This window comes from Aquarana catesbeiana, linkage group LG01 (genome assembly GCF_042186555.1).
Source record: "Aquarana catesbeiana isolate 2022-GZ linkage group LG01, ASM4218655v1, whole genome shotgun sequence".
NCBI classification, from domain to species: Eukaryota; Metazoa; Chordata; class Amphibia; order Anura; family Ranidae; genus Aquarana; species Aquarana catesbeiana.
The window spans coordinates 549,083,602-549,097,257 of record NC_133324.1 but is presented as its reverse complement, the minus strand read 5'-3'; the positions used below and the strand labels follow the sequence as shown (position 1 = coordinate 549,097,257).

The following is a 13,656-nucleotide window of genomic DNA, read 5'->3' as shown; positions in this document are numbered from 1 at the left end:
GTCGTTTTTGCGACGAAATTGGTCCCATAGGAATGAATGGCGAAATGTTCAAAACTAGAGTGGGAGGTGACAAAAGCTGACAACCCCATGATCAGCCAAAACATTATGACCGCCCCATGAAAAAAAAAATATTTTTGAAAAAAAAAAATCATTTTTGAAAAAAAAATTAATTTTTGAAAAAAAAAAAATCATTTTTGAAAAAAAAAAACATTCATTTTTGAAAAAAAATAAAATTCATTTTTGAAAAAAAAAATCATTTTTGAAAAAAAAATTCCATTTTAAAAAAAAAAATCATTTTTGAAAAAAAAAAAAAAATCATTTTTGAAAAAAAAAAAAAATAATTTTTGAAAAAAAAAATTCATTTTTGAAGAAAAATAATTCATTTTTGAAAAAAAAAAACTTTTGAAAAAAATGTTCAGCTCTTTCAGCTAATGATGGGACTTCAACTTTTTTTCTACTATTTATACTTTTTAAAATATTAAGCTTTTTAACACTTTTCACAGTTACTCAGCCCACTCCAGTTGTAGAGGCAAGAACACTTTGCACAATTTCCCCAGAAATTGTACCTTTTCTAGTTGTTATTACAATGCTGATGTCAGAAAATGAAAGTATGACTATAGGACTCCTTTAAAGATATCATTTACTGATAATAGGTTATGTTATGTGAAAAAAACTGTTCCTGTATTTATTAAACATGTCTTCTGATTTTGTTTCATCTTTCAAGGACAACAGTATAAAGACCAATAAATACAACATCTTTACTTTCATCCCTCTCAACCTATTTGAGCAGTTCCACAGAGTCGCAAATCTCTACTTCCTGTTTATAATTGTTTTGCAGGTAAGTGTTTTTAAATGTTGCTTTACCAATATGATAAATAACCACTTGATTACTATGCTGTGTATTACTCTTTATTAAAAGGCCATTTTTAGTTTTCAGTGCCATGATAATTTAATAAGTACTCGGTCATGCAACACTGTACCAAAATGAATACGACATATTTTTGATCTTATTTAATAACCACTCTTTATTTATTTTTTTACTATAACAGCCAAAAAAAATGATGTTCTGATGCCATTTGTATTTCTTGAGGCGCTAAAATGTCAGCATAGTAAAAACACCCCCTAAATTGCTTCGTTTAGTTTAGGGCATAGCATACTACACAGTGCAGAAGAGTGCAAGGGTCAGGACTATGTACTGCACAGGTCAACTTCCAGATTTTAGTATCAGGAGTTAGGGCCACCTTATAGCAGTTATCTGTGGTAAGCACTCATTTAAATCAGTTGTCTGTTGTAGGCGGTGTTCCCCCCCATAACATTGGTGGTCATACCACCTTGGCCCTGTGCATTTTGCCTGTGATCTGTGTTGACTAATGACAGCGCAACCATAGGCATTGTGTGTGCACACAAGTAGTGAACAGAGCATTGTTGTTTAAATGGCCCAAATAGGTTTATTGGAGTTGCAGGGTTAGGTTGAAGGTACCAGGTTATCACCTGGGCATCACTGACTTGAAGCTTTTTAGTGCTTGAAATGTCAACATCTTTAACATTTTAAAACTGTCAAATATATTATAAAATATGCATTTTAAAACAGATTACACTTACCACTAGCAATCCCTAAATAGTTAAAGTGTTAAACCTGCAACAGTAAAATCAGTCTGTATGTGCAGTAAAGCATGCTTTATACTCACTGTGGAACCTAGAGGGTTAATCCTGCACATTGTGTAAAACAGCTGTTTGATCCTGTCTTCTCTGATCCTCCCCCTCTTCCACAATCTCCAATCCATCTCCTGATAGTACAGAGCCTTGGGGGCACTCTGCACATGCTCAGTTTGATGTATATTGCTAGAGAGGTTTTTTTTTGGCAGGGTGTATGTGATAAGCACAGGGCCACTCAGCACTGTTCAGACAGAGGGTCAGAAGTCATGCAGCCTCATAAGACAGTCAGAGGAGAATGAAAACTCCCCCTACAAGCTTTAACCAGTTCTCGGCTGGACATTGACTGAAGTCATAAGACTGCTATATACTGCTGATGATAAAAGGTATTTTTTTTAGCCATTTATATTCACTAATATAATTGCATTTCCATGTTCTGTGTACTGCACGATGGGAGACCAGATATAGTGAATGTAGGGTCCTGGGTTTAGTAACACTTTAACAAACCAAATGACCTTGGTTTATTAATAGATCCAATTATTGGTTCTCTTTCTTTATACAAAAGAAAATTACATATTTATCAAGAGGCTGTCCAAAAAAAAATGGACAGAATTTGGTCTGTATGGACGTCGTCTTTGTTGACCACTACTACGGAGTAGGAACTCTTTTATAATCCCATGCAATTTAATTGTATTGGACTCAACCAAATTTAGCATACAGGCATGTATTACAGCTCTTTTTGTGTTATACTTTGTTAAGATGCTGATAAAAAGACTGATTGCTTAAACCATGCCTGAGAAATTATTTATTAGGAAACTAATGAGTGCATATAATGTTTCTTGCACATGTTGTGCAGGTTGTTAAAAATTTAAAGTGTACTATCAGACATACTGTGCATAACACTTTACCATAAAATATACTGTTTGTCCATACTGTACAATTTTTACACTGAATACTCATGTATATGTAGATCTGCTCTTGCCTGTTTGGTTCAAATGGAAAACTTTAGTCAATAAAATCACCCTAAAAATGAGTTTTTTGAAGCATTCTGTTTTTCTCTAACAAACGGAAAGTAGAGGGCATGATCTAAGTGTAGTAAACATATATTTATTGTATAAAAAGACAATGGGCAATTCACATGCACCAGAAGAATAAGCGCCTGTCAACAGTATCTCAATCTGGTGGTCTGTTATTGGAACCACAGTATGAAAGATGCAAGGAATGCAGTCCACGGTGTGCATCTAGCAGCACTGACCCAGAGCAACCAGCAAGCAGAGAAGCTCCTCTGACAGCATGGAAACGGGGTCAGTGATGTCAGACACCAGGAGACTTCAAGGGAATGCTACGTGTTTCAAGGCAATCCTACCTCTTTCTCAAATGTGCCCACTGTGTAAGAGACTGAAATATTTATACATGCTGCTGTAAGATTTGTGAAATAGCCAACACCAAAATGCAGATAAACTGAGAATATTCTGGATTTTCCCTATAATAGTAGGACTACAAAGCCCAGCGGAACAAGGACCATATACATTAGGGATTCCTATTTTGAGATAGCCCTAAATCAAGGACATTAAAAACATAAAAAGATTATAAAAAGTCATTATTAATAAATAACTGGATAGCTATTTAAACAACATGGTTAAACTGTACCAATGTAACACGCTATAATATATGATGGAAGCCATTCATTGTGTACAATTGCCATGTGATCTGCTGTGTCCGTGGCATGATCTTGGAATTACATCATATGGTGTTCACCCAGGATAGCAGCGCTCCCACTCGGCTGTCATTTTACTATATACTAGCTACTAGCTATACTATATACAGAGCTATGCGCTGACGTCATTACGCCCCACGTGACCCCAGAAGTGGGGGTAATTTAAAAAAAACAAATTTGCCGACAAACCAGCTTGTATTATACAGTATCTCACAAAAGTGAGTACACTCCTCACATTTTTGTAAATATTTTATTACATCTTCTTATGTGACAACACTGAAGAAATTACACTTTGCTACAATGTAAAGTAGTGAGTGTACAGCTTGTATAAAAGTGTAAATTTGCTGTCCCCTTTAAAAAAACTCAACACGCAGCCATTAACCCCTTGCCTACTGGCTCACGTCGATATACGTCGGTAGTAGGGCACGTAGAGGCATATTAACGTACCTGTACGTTGCCCTTTAAGACATTGTGGGGGGCGCCTGCCGCGAGCTCCGTGAGTGTGATCGCGGGTCCCGCGGACTCGATGTCCATGGGTATACACGCGATCGTCTCACGGAGAGGAAGAACAGGGAAATGCTGATGTAAACAAGCATTTCCCCGTTCTGCCTAGTGACAGGACACTGATCACCACTCCCTGTAATCGGGAGCGGTGATCAGTGTCGTATCAAATGTAGCCCACCCCCCCCACAGTTAGAATCACTCCCTAGGACACACTTAACCCCTGCAGCGCCCCCTAGTGTTTAACCCCTTCACTGCCAGTCACATTTACACAATAATCAGTGCATTTTTAATCACACTGATCGCTGTATAAATGTGAATGGTCCCAAAATAGTGCCAAAAGTGTCTAATCTGTATGCCATAATGTCGCAGTCATGATAAAAATCGCAGATTGCCGCCATTATTAGTAAAAAAAAAAAATATTAATAAAAATGCCATAAAACTATCCCCTATTTTGTAGACGCCATAACTTTTGCGCAAACCAATCAATAAATGCTTATTGCGATCTTTTTTTACCAAAAATATGTAGAAGAATGCGTATAGGCCTAAACTGAGGAAAACATTTGTTTTTTTATATATTTTTGGGGGATATTTATTATAGCAAAAAGTAATAAATATTGCATTTTTTTCAAAATTGTCGCTTTTTTTGTTTATAGCGCAAAAAATAAAAACCACAGAGGTGATCAAATACCACCAAAAGAAAGCTCTATTTGTGGGCAAAAGGGATGTCAATCTTGTTTGGGAGCCACGTCGCATGACTGCGCAAGTCAGTTAAAGCGACGCAGTGCCAAATTGCAAAAAACGCTCTGGTCTTTGGGCAGCCAAATGGTCCAGGGCTGAAGTGGTTAATGTCTAAATCGCTGGCAACAAGAGTGAGTACACCCCTAAGTGAAAATGTCCAACTTGGGCCCAATTAGCCATTTTCCCTCCCTGGCGTCAAGTGACTCGTTAGTGTTACAAGATCTCAGGTGTGAATGGGGAGCAGGTGTGTTAAATTTGGTGTTATCGCTCTCACTATCTCATACTGGTCACTGGAAGTTCAACATGGAACCTCATGGCAAAGAACTCTCTGAGGATCTGAAAAAAAGAATTGTTACTCTACATAAAGATGGCCTAGGCTAAGGAGATTACCAAGACCCTGAAACTGAGCTGTAGCATGATGGCCAAGATCATACAGTGGTTTAACAGGACAGGTTCCACTCAGAACAGGCCTTGCCATGGTCGACCAAAGAAGTTGAGTGCACGTGCTCAGCGTTATATCCAGAGGTTGTCTTTGGGAAATAGATGTATGAGTGCTGCCAGCATTGCTGCAGAGGTTGAAGGGGTGGAGGGTCAGCCTGTCAGTGCTCAGACTATACGCCGCACACTGCATCAAATTGGACTGCATGGCTGTCGTCACAGAAGGAAGCCTCTTCTAAAGATGATGCCCAAGAAAGCCCACAAACAGTTTGCTGAAGACAAGCAGACTAAGGACATGGATTAGTGGAACCATGTCCTGTGGTCTGATGAGACCAAGATAAACTTATTTGGTTCAGATGGTGTCAAACGTGTGTGGCGGCATCCAGGTGACGAGTACAAAGACAAATGTGTCTTGCCTACATTCAAGCATGGTGGTGGGAGTGTCATGGTCTGGGGCTGCATGAGTGCTGCCATCACTGGGGAGCTACAGTTCATTGAGGGAACCATGAATGCCAACATGTACTGTGACATACTGAATCAAAGCATGATCCCCTCCCTTCGGAGACTGGGCCGCAGGGCAGTATTCCAACATGATAATGATCCCAAACACACCTCCAAGACAACAACTGCCTTGCTAAAGAAGCTGAGGGTAAAGGTAATGGACTGTCGAAGCATTTCTCCAGACCTAAACCCTATTAAACATCTGTGGGGCATCCTCAAATGGAAGGTGGAGGAGCGCAAGGTCTCTAACATCCACCAGCTCTGTGATGTGGTCATGGAGGAATGGAAGAGGACTCCAGTGGCAACCTGTGAAGCTCTGGTGAACTCCATGCTCAAGAGGGTTAAGGCAGTGCTGGAAAATAATGATGGCCACACAAAATATTGACACTTTGGGCCCAATTTGGACATTTTCACGTAGGGGTGTACTCACTTTTGTTGCCAGCGGTTTAGACATTAATGGCTATATGTTGAGTTATTTTGAGGGGGCAGCAAAGTTACACTGTTATACAAGCTGTACACTCACTACTTTACACTGTAGCAAAGTTTCATTTCTTCAGTGTTGTCACATGAAAAGATATAATAAAATATTTAGAAAAATGTGAGGGGTGTACTTACTTTTTGAGATACTGTACTTGTGTTTTCATATGTTTGCGAGTATTCATCTTTTGGCTTTTACTAATAATGTGTTTTAAACTTTATCACACTATTGGAGCTCCCTTTTGTTTATATACATGCTCCGTGGTATTTGGTGGAGGCTCCTAGACTCGAGCTGGACACCCTGGATGAATTTTCCTGATCCTCAGCTAGCCTCAGAGACGTGGTGGATCTTCCTACTCCACAGAGGGTTATATCTGCATGCGACCTCGCTAGCGATAGGAAGTCCACACTATCCGGTAAGAGCACCCGGTCACAGAGTGATTGTCACAGGAGGATCTGCATTCTTCTTGGTGGTGGAACTCCTCGGATCAAATTGTTTCATTGGATTCCCTCTTCTACTCACCTTGACAACGTTATTCAATATTTTTTAGAACTTTATCAATATTTTTTAGAACTCTATTTAATTTTTTTTTTATTACTTTTTTTTTTTCATTTTTTCACTTGTTACCGCATAATTTATTATTTCATCAATAGGTATCAGATCTTTATTCCACTGTATAATATTTTGTTCATTTGCCAAGCACGACTTTTTGTTTTTTGTTATTATTGTCATTTTACTTTAGGCTGGGTGGGAATGAGTTAATGTCTGATTTTTTTTATCTTTTGATCCTTTATCTTTTTATTCACTTTTTTAATCACTTTTTATAATCTTCATATATTTTTAATGACCTTGATTTAGGGCTAACTAAAAAAACAGGAATCCCCAAGATATATATGGTCCTTGGCTGGGCTTTGTAATACTCCTATTATAAAGGGAAATCCACAATATCTGCAGTTTATCTGCATTTTGGTGTCAGTTTTGCACACTTCTTTATATATATTTTTTTATCATTAATATTTATTTGTATATTGTTTTTATTAAGTAAGTCAGCATCTGTTGTTCTGCTTTCCTTAGCAGCCCTTTTCTGCATGCACAAGGCAGATTCTACTCCATGGTCCTTTACATCTTTGCAAGTAATATATGGCTGCATGTATAAATACTTTGGTCTCTTACATGGTGGGTACGCTTGAGAAAGAAGCAGGATCGCCTCGAAACACGTAGCGTTCCCTTGCATCCTGGCATCTGACATCACTGATTTCCCACACAGTCCTGGTTGCCTCTGGGTCGGCACTACTAGCTGCACATTGTAGACTGGATTCCTGTGGTACTGTGGTTCCAGCAGCAGACCACCAGATTGAGATGCTGTTGAGAGGAGCATATTCTTCTGATGCATGTGAGTTGCCAATTATCTTTTTATTCAATAAATATATGTTTACTGCACTTAGACTGCGCCCTCTGCTTTCTGTTTTTTTTGCTACTCTAGAGATCTTTTCAGTCTCCTGAGGTGCTGCATTGAGTGTTTTGGAGCCAGTGGAAATCAACCCCAATGTACCTGTCAAGGATTACCATAGCTTTTCTTCTGTGTATCTTCTGAGGAACTCATTCATATCTGATTACTCATTGTCTGATGTTTTTTCTGGTTTTTCCTTAGACTATTCCTGCTATTTCAACTTTGCCATGGTTTGCCATAATGTTTCCCTTGCTCGTCCTGCTAATCATACGAGGAATCAAAGATGTTATTGATGATTTTGTAAGTAATAAACTATTTTATTTAATCTTTCTATTTACCAAACTTATGCTACTATGGTTGAATACACCTTGGTAAAAATGTTTGGATTTTTTAACCACTTGCCGACCACCCACAGTACATTTACTGCAGGCAGCCGACACGGGCAGGTTGGAGCATGTACATGTACGCCATTTAGCCTGTCCTGGGTGTAGAGGGGCGCAGCATGCTGCTCCTGCAACCGGACACAACAGATTGCAAATCCCAAAGGCAACAATCATATTTTAAATTAATTTTATTCATAACAGCTATGTTTTTTTATTGAGTGATGCTGTGATTGACCCGCAGCTATCACATGGTACCTGGGTCAATCACAGCCCCTGTACCTGTACCATGTGATTAGCTGTAGCCAATCACAGATCACTAGTAATCACAGCTGTTATGAATGTGACCCATTCATAACAGTTCAAAACATTGCTGTTACAATGATCATCATTGCAACAGCAAAGGGTAAAAACAATCCCTGATCAACTCCCCCAGAGTAGTACAGTGTTATTAAGGTGACCCTGAACTACTCTGATGAGAGTATGTAAAAAAAAAGTAAAAAAAAAAAAAAAAAAAAAAAAGATTAAATTTTTTCGTTTTCCAAAAAATTGTGACAAAAAAGTGCAACAAAAAGGGGGAATGTGGGGGGAATTTGTACTGTTCTGGCATTTAAGGGCCTCAAGAAATGACATAGTCCGTCAGTACAACGAGATTGATCGATTTTCAAATATATAGCACAAACCAATTAATATACAAATATTGGGAATTTTTTTTTACCAAAGACATGTAGCAGAATACATTTTGGCCTAAATTTATGAAGAAATTTGATTGTATTGGATAGGTTTTTCACATAGGTTGGACTTGATGGACTTGTGTCTTTTTTCAACCTCACCTACTATGTAACTATATATGTAACAGAAAGTAGAAAATATCTTTTTTTTTTTTTTCAATTTTCTGTCTTTTTTCGTTTATATAGCAAAAAATAAAAAACCCAGTGGTGATCAAATACTAGCAAACGAAAGCTCTATTTGTATGAAAAAAATAATATATATTTCATTTGCGTTGCATGATGATGCAATTGTCAGTAAATGGAGAAGAGTGCTGAATAGTAAAAAACGGCCTGGTCATGAAGGAAGGAGGTAAAACCTTCAGTGCTTAGGTGGTTAAAATCAAAAACACAGTTTTTGTAAACAGTTTATTTACAATGCACTGGGTGTTCACACAGTGACTTTACATTTGGCAGAATGGCACACATACAAGAGGAAAAACAGTTTTTTGTTTTTTTAAATCATACTTACCCACCAGCTCTAAGACTGAAAACCAAGTGACCAAACACTGCTGATCGCTCGGTTCTCAGTGGCTGTCAGTCACTACTGTCTACTCTGCCCCCCCCCCCCCACACACACAGTCACTGCAGCATTGGGCCATGGAGGGGGCGGGAGCGGCTGTCTCAGGCTCTCAGCGGCTCGCTAAGAGACTGAGCCAGGTGCCGATACAGGCTTCTGGGTGGATCCCGACCATATGGTTGTGATCTTTCCCCAGCCTGGACTGGTTCTGTAATAACAGCCATCAGCAAGCTTCAGCCTGCCGCTGTCAGCTGAAAACGGGTCACTGGAGTGCAGAATGAACTGCACTCCTGTGATCTACAGGAAAAGTGTAGCCAAACAAGCTTTGGCTGTACTTCTCCTTTAACTTTACTAGTACAATGTTTCTGAACTCCTAATAAAGTGATCCCCTCACTGATGTCTGACTTCTTTGGGTGCCTGTTGGCTGTGAATAAATCATTAACTCTTTAAATTTCAGAACAGGCTGTTTGCAGTATCTTTGTGTCCAAAGCAGACCATACCCAACAGCCAAGCCAACTAACTAGTCAACCCAAGTCCAAGGAGATAGCATTTGTAGCAGTGTATTCTCATTTATTTTGGAGTTTTAGTTACAACTTCATTATATAAATGGTGATTGTTGTAGTGTTTATTCATTCTTCTTAGTCATTAGTCATGATATTTTAGTCTTCTTAGTGGGCAAATATTTTCATTGTTAAATAATTATACTGTTTAATACTGACATATCAACCTGATTTTTAACATATAGGATGTTTCACTTATCAAACCGCCTCAGACTGGGTTCATACTAATGCTATTTCAGATGTGACTTGCCCTGAATCGCATAACAATCGAAATAACATTGATTCCTATGTTGCTCATTCACATCAATGCAGAGCAGCTGCGATGTGACTTTGGGTAAGGGTCCTGAGCTACTTTGGTGCAATGCAGTGTGATTTTTTGCCCATAGACTTCAATAGAAGCGCATCAAAATCACATCTACACACGTTTTGTGATGTGTTTTTGTGTGCAATTTGAGCTGGTTGTGAGGAGCAGGCACCTGCCACTGTCCTAACAACAAGTGACTCATACATGCTGTCAGCAGCAGGAATCAGTCATTGGTTGTTAAGGAGCCAGAACCTGCCAGCGCCCTAACAATGAGTCATCATTGCTTTCAGCAGGGAGTTCCCCACTGACAGCAGAATGTAAACAAAAGAGTCAACGTCATTTTTTTTTTTAAATCTGCATGCGAGTCCCCTCCAAACCATATCGGGCCCATGAAGGGAAGCCCATGTAAAAAAAATATATATATATGTGTAGGGTCCCCCCCAAAATCCATACCATACCCATATCTAAGCATGCAGTCCAGTAGTCCAGGAGAGGGGGGTGAGTGTCCCCGAAGTGTCCCCCGAACCATCCTAGGTTGCTTTGCCAGGGAGGCCCACCTTAAGGACAAGGGCCTCTTCTCAACAACCCTGGCCAGTGGTTGCGGGGGTGTGGGGGGTGTAGCATATTAGAATTTTGAAAGTGGGGAATCCCCCACTGACAGAAGGGATGACTCATCATTCTTACAATGCCAGCTCCATACCAACCAATGACTCATCTCTGCTGGTTGACAGCAGTAGTAACATGCATTGAGGTAATAAAGGCAGGGGTAGTTGATCCAGGGAATATCTGGACTAGGAAGGAATCTATTTCCCCCCCACTGGGATGAATTGGACCATGCTTGATTGGGTTTTTTGTGTCTTACTCTGAATCAACTATGGGTATGGGATAGTGTATATCAGGGATATGGAATTAGCGGACCTCCAGTTGTTGCAGAACTACAATTCCCATGAGGCATAGCAAGACTCTGACAGCCACAAGCATGACACCCAGAGGCAGAGGCATGATGAGACTTGTAATTTTGCAACAGCTGGAGGTCCGCTAATTGCATATCCCTGGTGTATATGGAGGCTTTCTATTTGTGTGTGTTTTTAATTGGTTGAGCTAGATGGACTAACTATATAACTGTACATTTAAAAAAGTATTAAAACCAAATTGCACGGGAGCTGCACTAAAAAATCACATTGAAAATCAGATCAAAATCGCACTGCACTAATGTGAACCTAGCTCTAGATTTCTAATAGTTTAAAATGTGTGTGTGTTCTGATAGAGATGGCTGTACAGTTGGGTCCAGTATGTAATAGGTCATGGTCAGGGGTGTGATATTTTAAGCGAGCCAAATACAGCACCCTGGCAGCCCCTCCCACTAGCGATGATCTGCATGCATTGCTTAGATAAGCACAGAGACCCATTATTGACATCACTGGGTCTAAAATAAAGTATGTAATAAACACAAAAACATATTATTAAATAAAATTAAATAGAATTAATTAGCTTTACTGTACTAAGCTCTTGAGCACATGCCCTTGCAAAGTGCAACTGCACTTGTAAAGTCTATATGCCTTTAGTAAATAAACCCCATTGCAATTTAGTCTTCAACTCTTTTTTTGCTTTGGTTCCCTTTAGTTTGTTTCTTTTTACAAATTGCAAATTAGTTTGTAGATGTTTAAAAAAAAAGACATTGTACAACAAATATTTTACTGTTTACAGGCCCGCCACAAAAGCGACAAAGAAATAAACAACCGGCCATGTGAGATACTTAAGGGTAAAAGGTAATTTTATTTTTACTTTGCCTAAGAAAGAAGGTTGAATTTGATTTGTTCCTTAATATTTCCATTTTCTAAATGTATGTTAAGGTTTGGGTTGAGTTATATGCAAATGAATGTAACACTGTGGATTGTTAACTGCTTCCTGCCCGCACTGGCTGCACTTCGGGGCAATCGGTCACCCACTGTGACCACTGGACACAGCAAATGACATATCAGTGTACAGTACTAGGCTGTTGCCGGTACCATGTGAGCGGATCACAGGGCCACTCACAGCCCATCTGTATCATGTGATTGGCTGTAGCCAATCATAGCTAATCACAAAAGTACACCCTGAATTAATGGATTTAATTCAGAAAAATGGTTGCTTATAACAGTGATAATACTGTTATAAGCAATCATAGTGTGTAAAAATAAATCCTGATACTACTCATCAGAGTAGTATTACTATGGTAAGACTGTATTGCTCTGGCCACAGTATGTAGAATTTTTTTTAAATACATTTTAAGTTTTTTGTTATTTTTGTTTTTTTTATGAAACCAGTCAGTGTCCCTGATCACCACTATGCCAGTTATATGATGATGTTTTACTACACTGGTGACAGTATGTAAAAAAAAAAAAACTGTGTCCATATTATACAGCTTCACTGTGCCCATAATATGCAGCCACACTGTGCCCATAATATGCAGCCACACTGTGCCAATCATATGCAGCCTCACTGTGTCAATCATTTGCAGCCTCACTGTGCCAATCATATGCGGCCTCACTGTGTCAATTATATGCAGCCTCACTATGCCCATAATATACAGCCTCACTGTGCTCATAATATGCAGCTTCACTATGCCCATAATATACAGCCTCACTATGCCCATCATTTGTGGCCTCACTGTGCCAGTCATATGCGGCTTCACTGTGCCCATAATATGCAGCCTCACCCGTGTCCATAATATGCAGCCTCACTGTGCCCATTATATGCAGCCTCACTGTGCTGGTAATATGCAGCCTCACCCGTGCCAATCATATGCAGCCTCACGGTGCCTGTAATATGCAGCCCCACCAATGCCAATCATATGCAGCCTCACTGTACCCGTAATATGCAGCCTAACCTGTGTTAATCATATGCAGCCTCACTGTGCCCGTAATATGCAGCCTCACCCGTGCCAATCATATGCAGCCTCACTGTGCCCGTAATATGCAGCAGCCTGTAGAATATGGGGGGACAGATGATGTATACCTACAGTTAGTGATGATGGAGGAAGGTCTCCATATACAGGAAGGAAGGTGGGTCTATACAGCTATATATACACCCACCATCTTCCTTCCTGTACATAGAGACCTTCCTCCATCATCACTGACTGCAGGTATACATCATCTGTCCTGTATACAGCTATATACACAGTAACAGGACAGATGATGTATATCTGCAGTGCAGTCACAGTGATGATGGAGGAAGGTCTCCATATACATGACGGAAGATGTGGGTGTATAAAGCTGTATACAATTGTTAAGGATCACTATCTCTATCTCTCTCAGTCTCTCTGCTCCTCGTGCCCGGGCCCTGTCTGCACTGGCTGCTCTGGTAGGGAGAGAAGTGGGGAAGTGACTATGTATTGTAATGCATTCCAACAACAATTCAACAATATTCATCAAGCCATGATGTCCAGCTGAGGCCCGCGGGCGGCACTGAGAAGGACGGTAGGTGCTGCTAGCTAAGTAAATTAGCTTAGCGTGCTTTCTGAATGGTGGGGAAACCGGAAGTGACGCTTCCACGGAAAGCCCCACCTACCGTCCTCCAGACCCGCCAATCAGGTGTAACAGGGTGGAATGAATGGATGTAGAGTGGGACTTGGAGTGTAAACAGAACGCATGGCCAGCGCCCTCTT

At 39.9% G+C, this 13,656-nt stretch overlaps 1 protein-coding gene across 2 annotated transcripts in view; it reads left to right on the top strand.

Moving 5' to 3' along the window:
* Positions 1–13,656, top strand: part of LOC141105588 (phospholipid-transporting ATPase IK-like) — a 381,958-nt gene that overhangs the window by 137,329 nt on the left and 230,973 nt on the right. For both annotated transcript variants that reach the window (XM_073595530.1, XM_073595522.1), the window contains exons 4-6: positions 725–838; positions 7,681–7,779; positions 11,718–11,779. In XM_073595530.1, the coding sequence (XP_073451631.1) occupies positions 725–838; positions 7,681–7,779; positions 11,718–11,779 (275 nt within the window). The remainder of the gene's footprint in view (positions 1–724; positions 839–7,680; positions 7,780–11,717; positions 11,780–13,656) is intronic.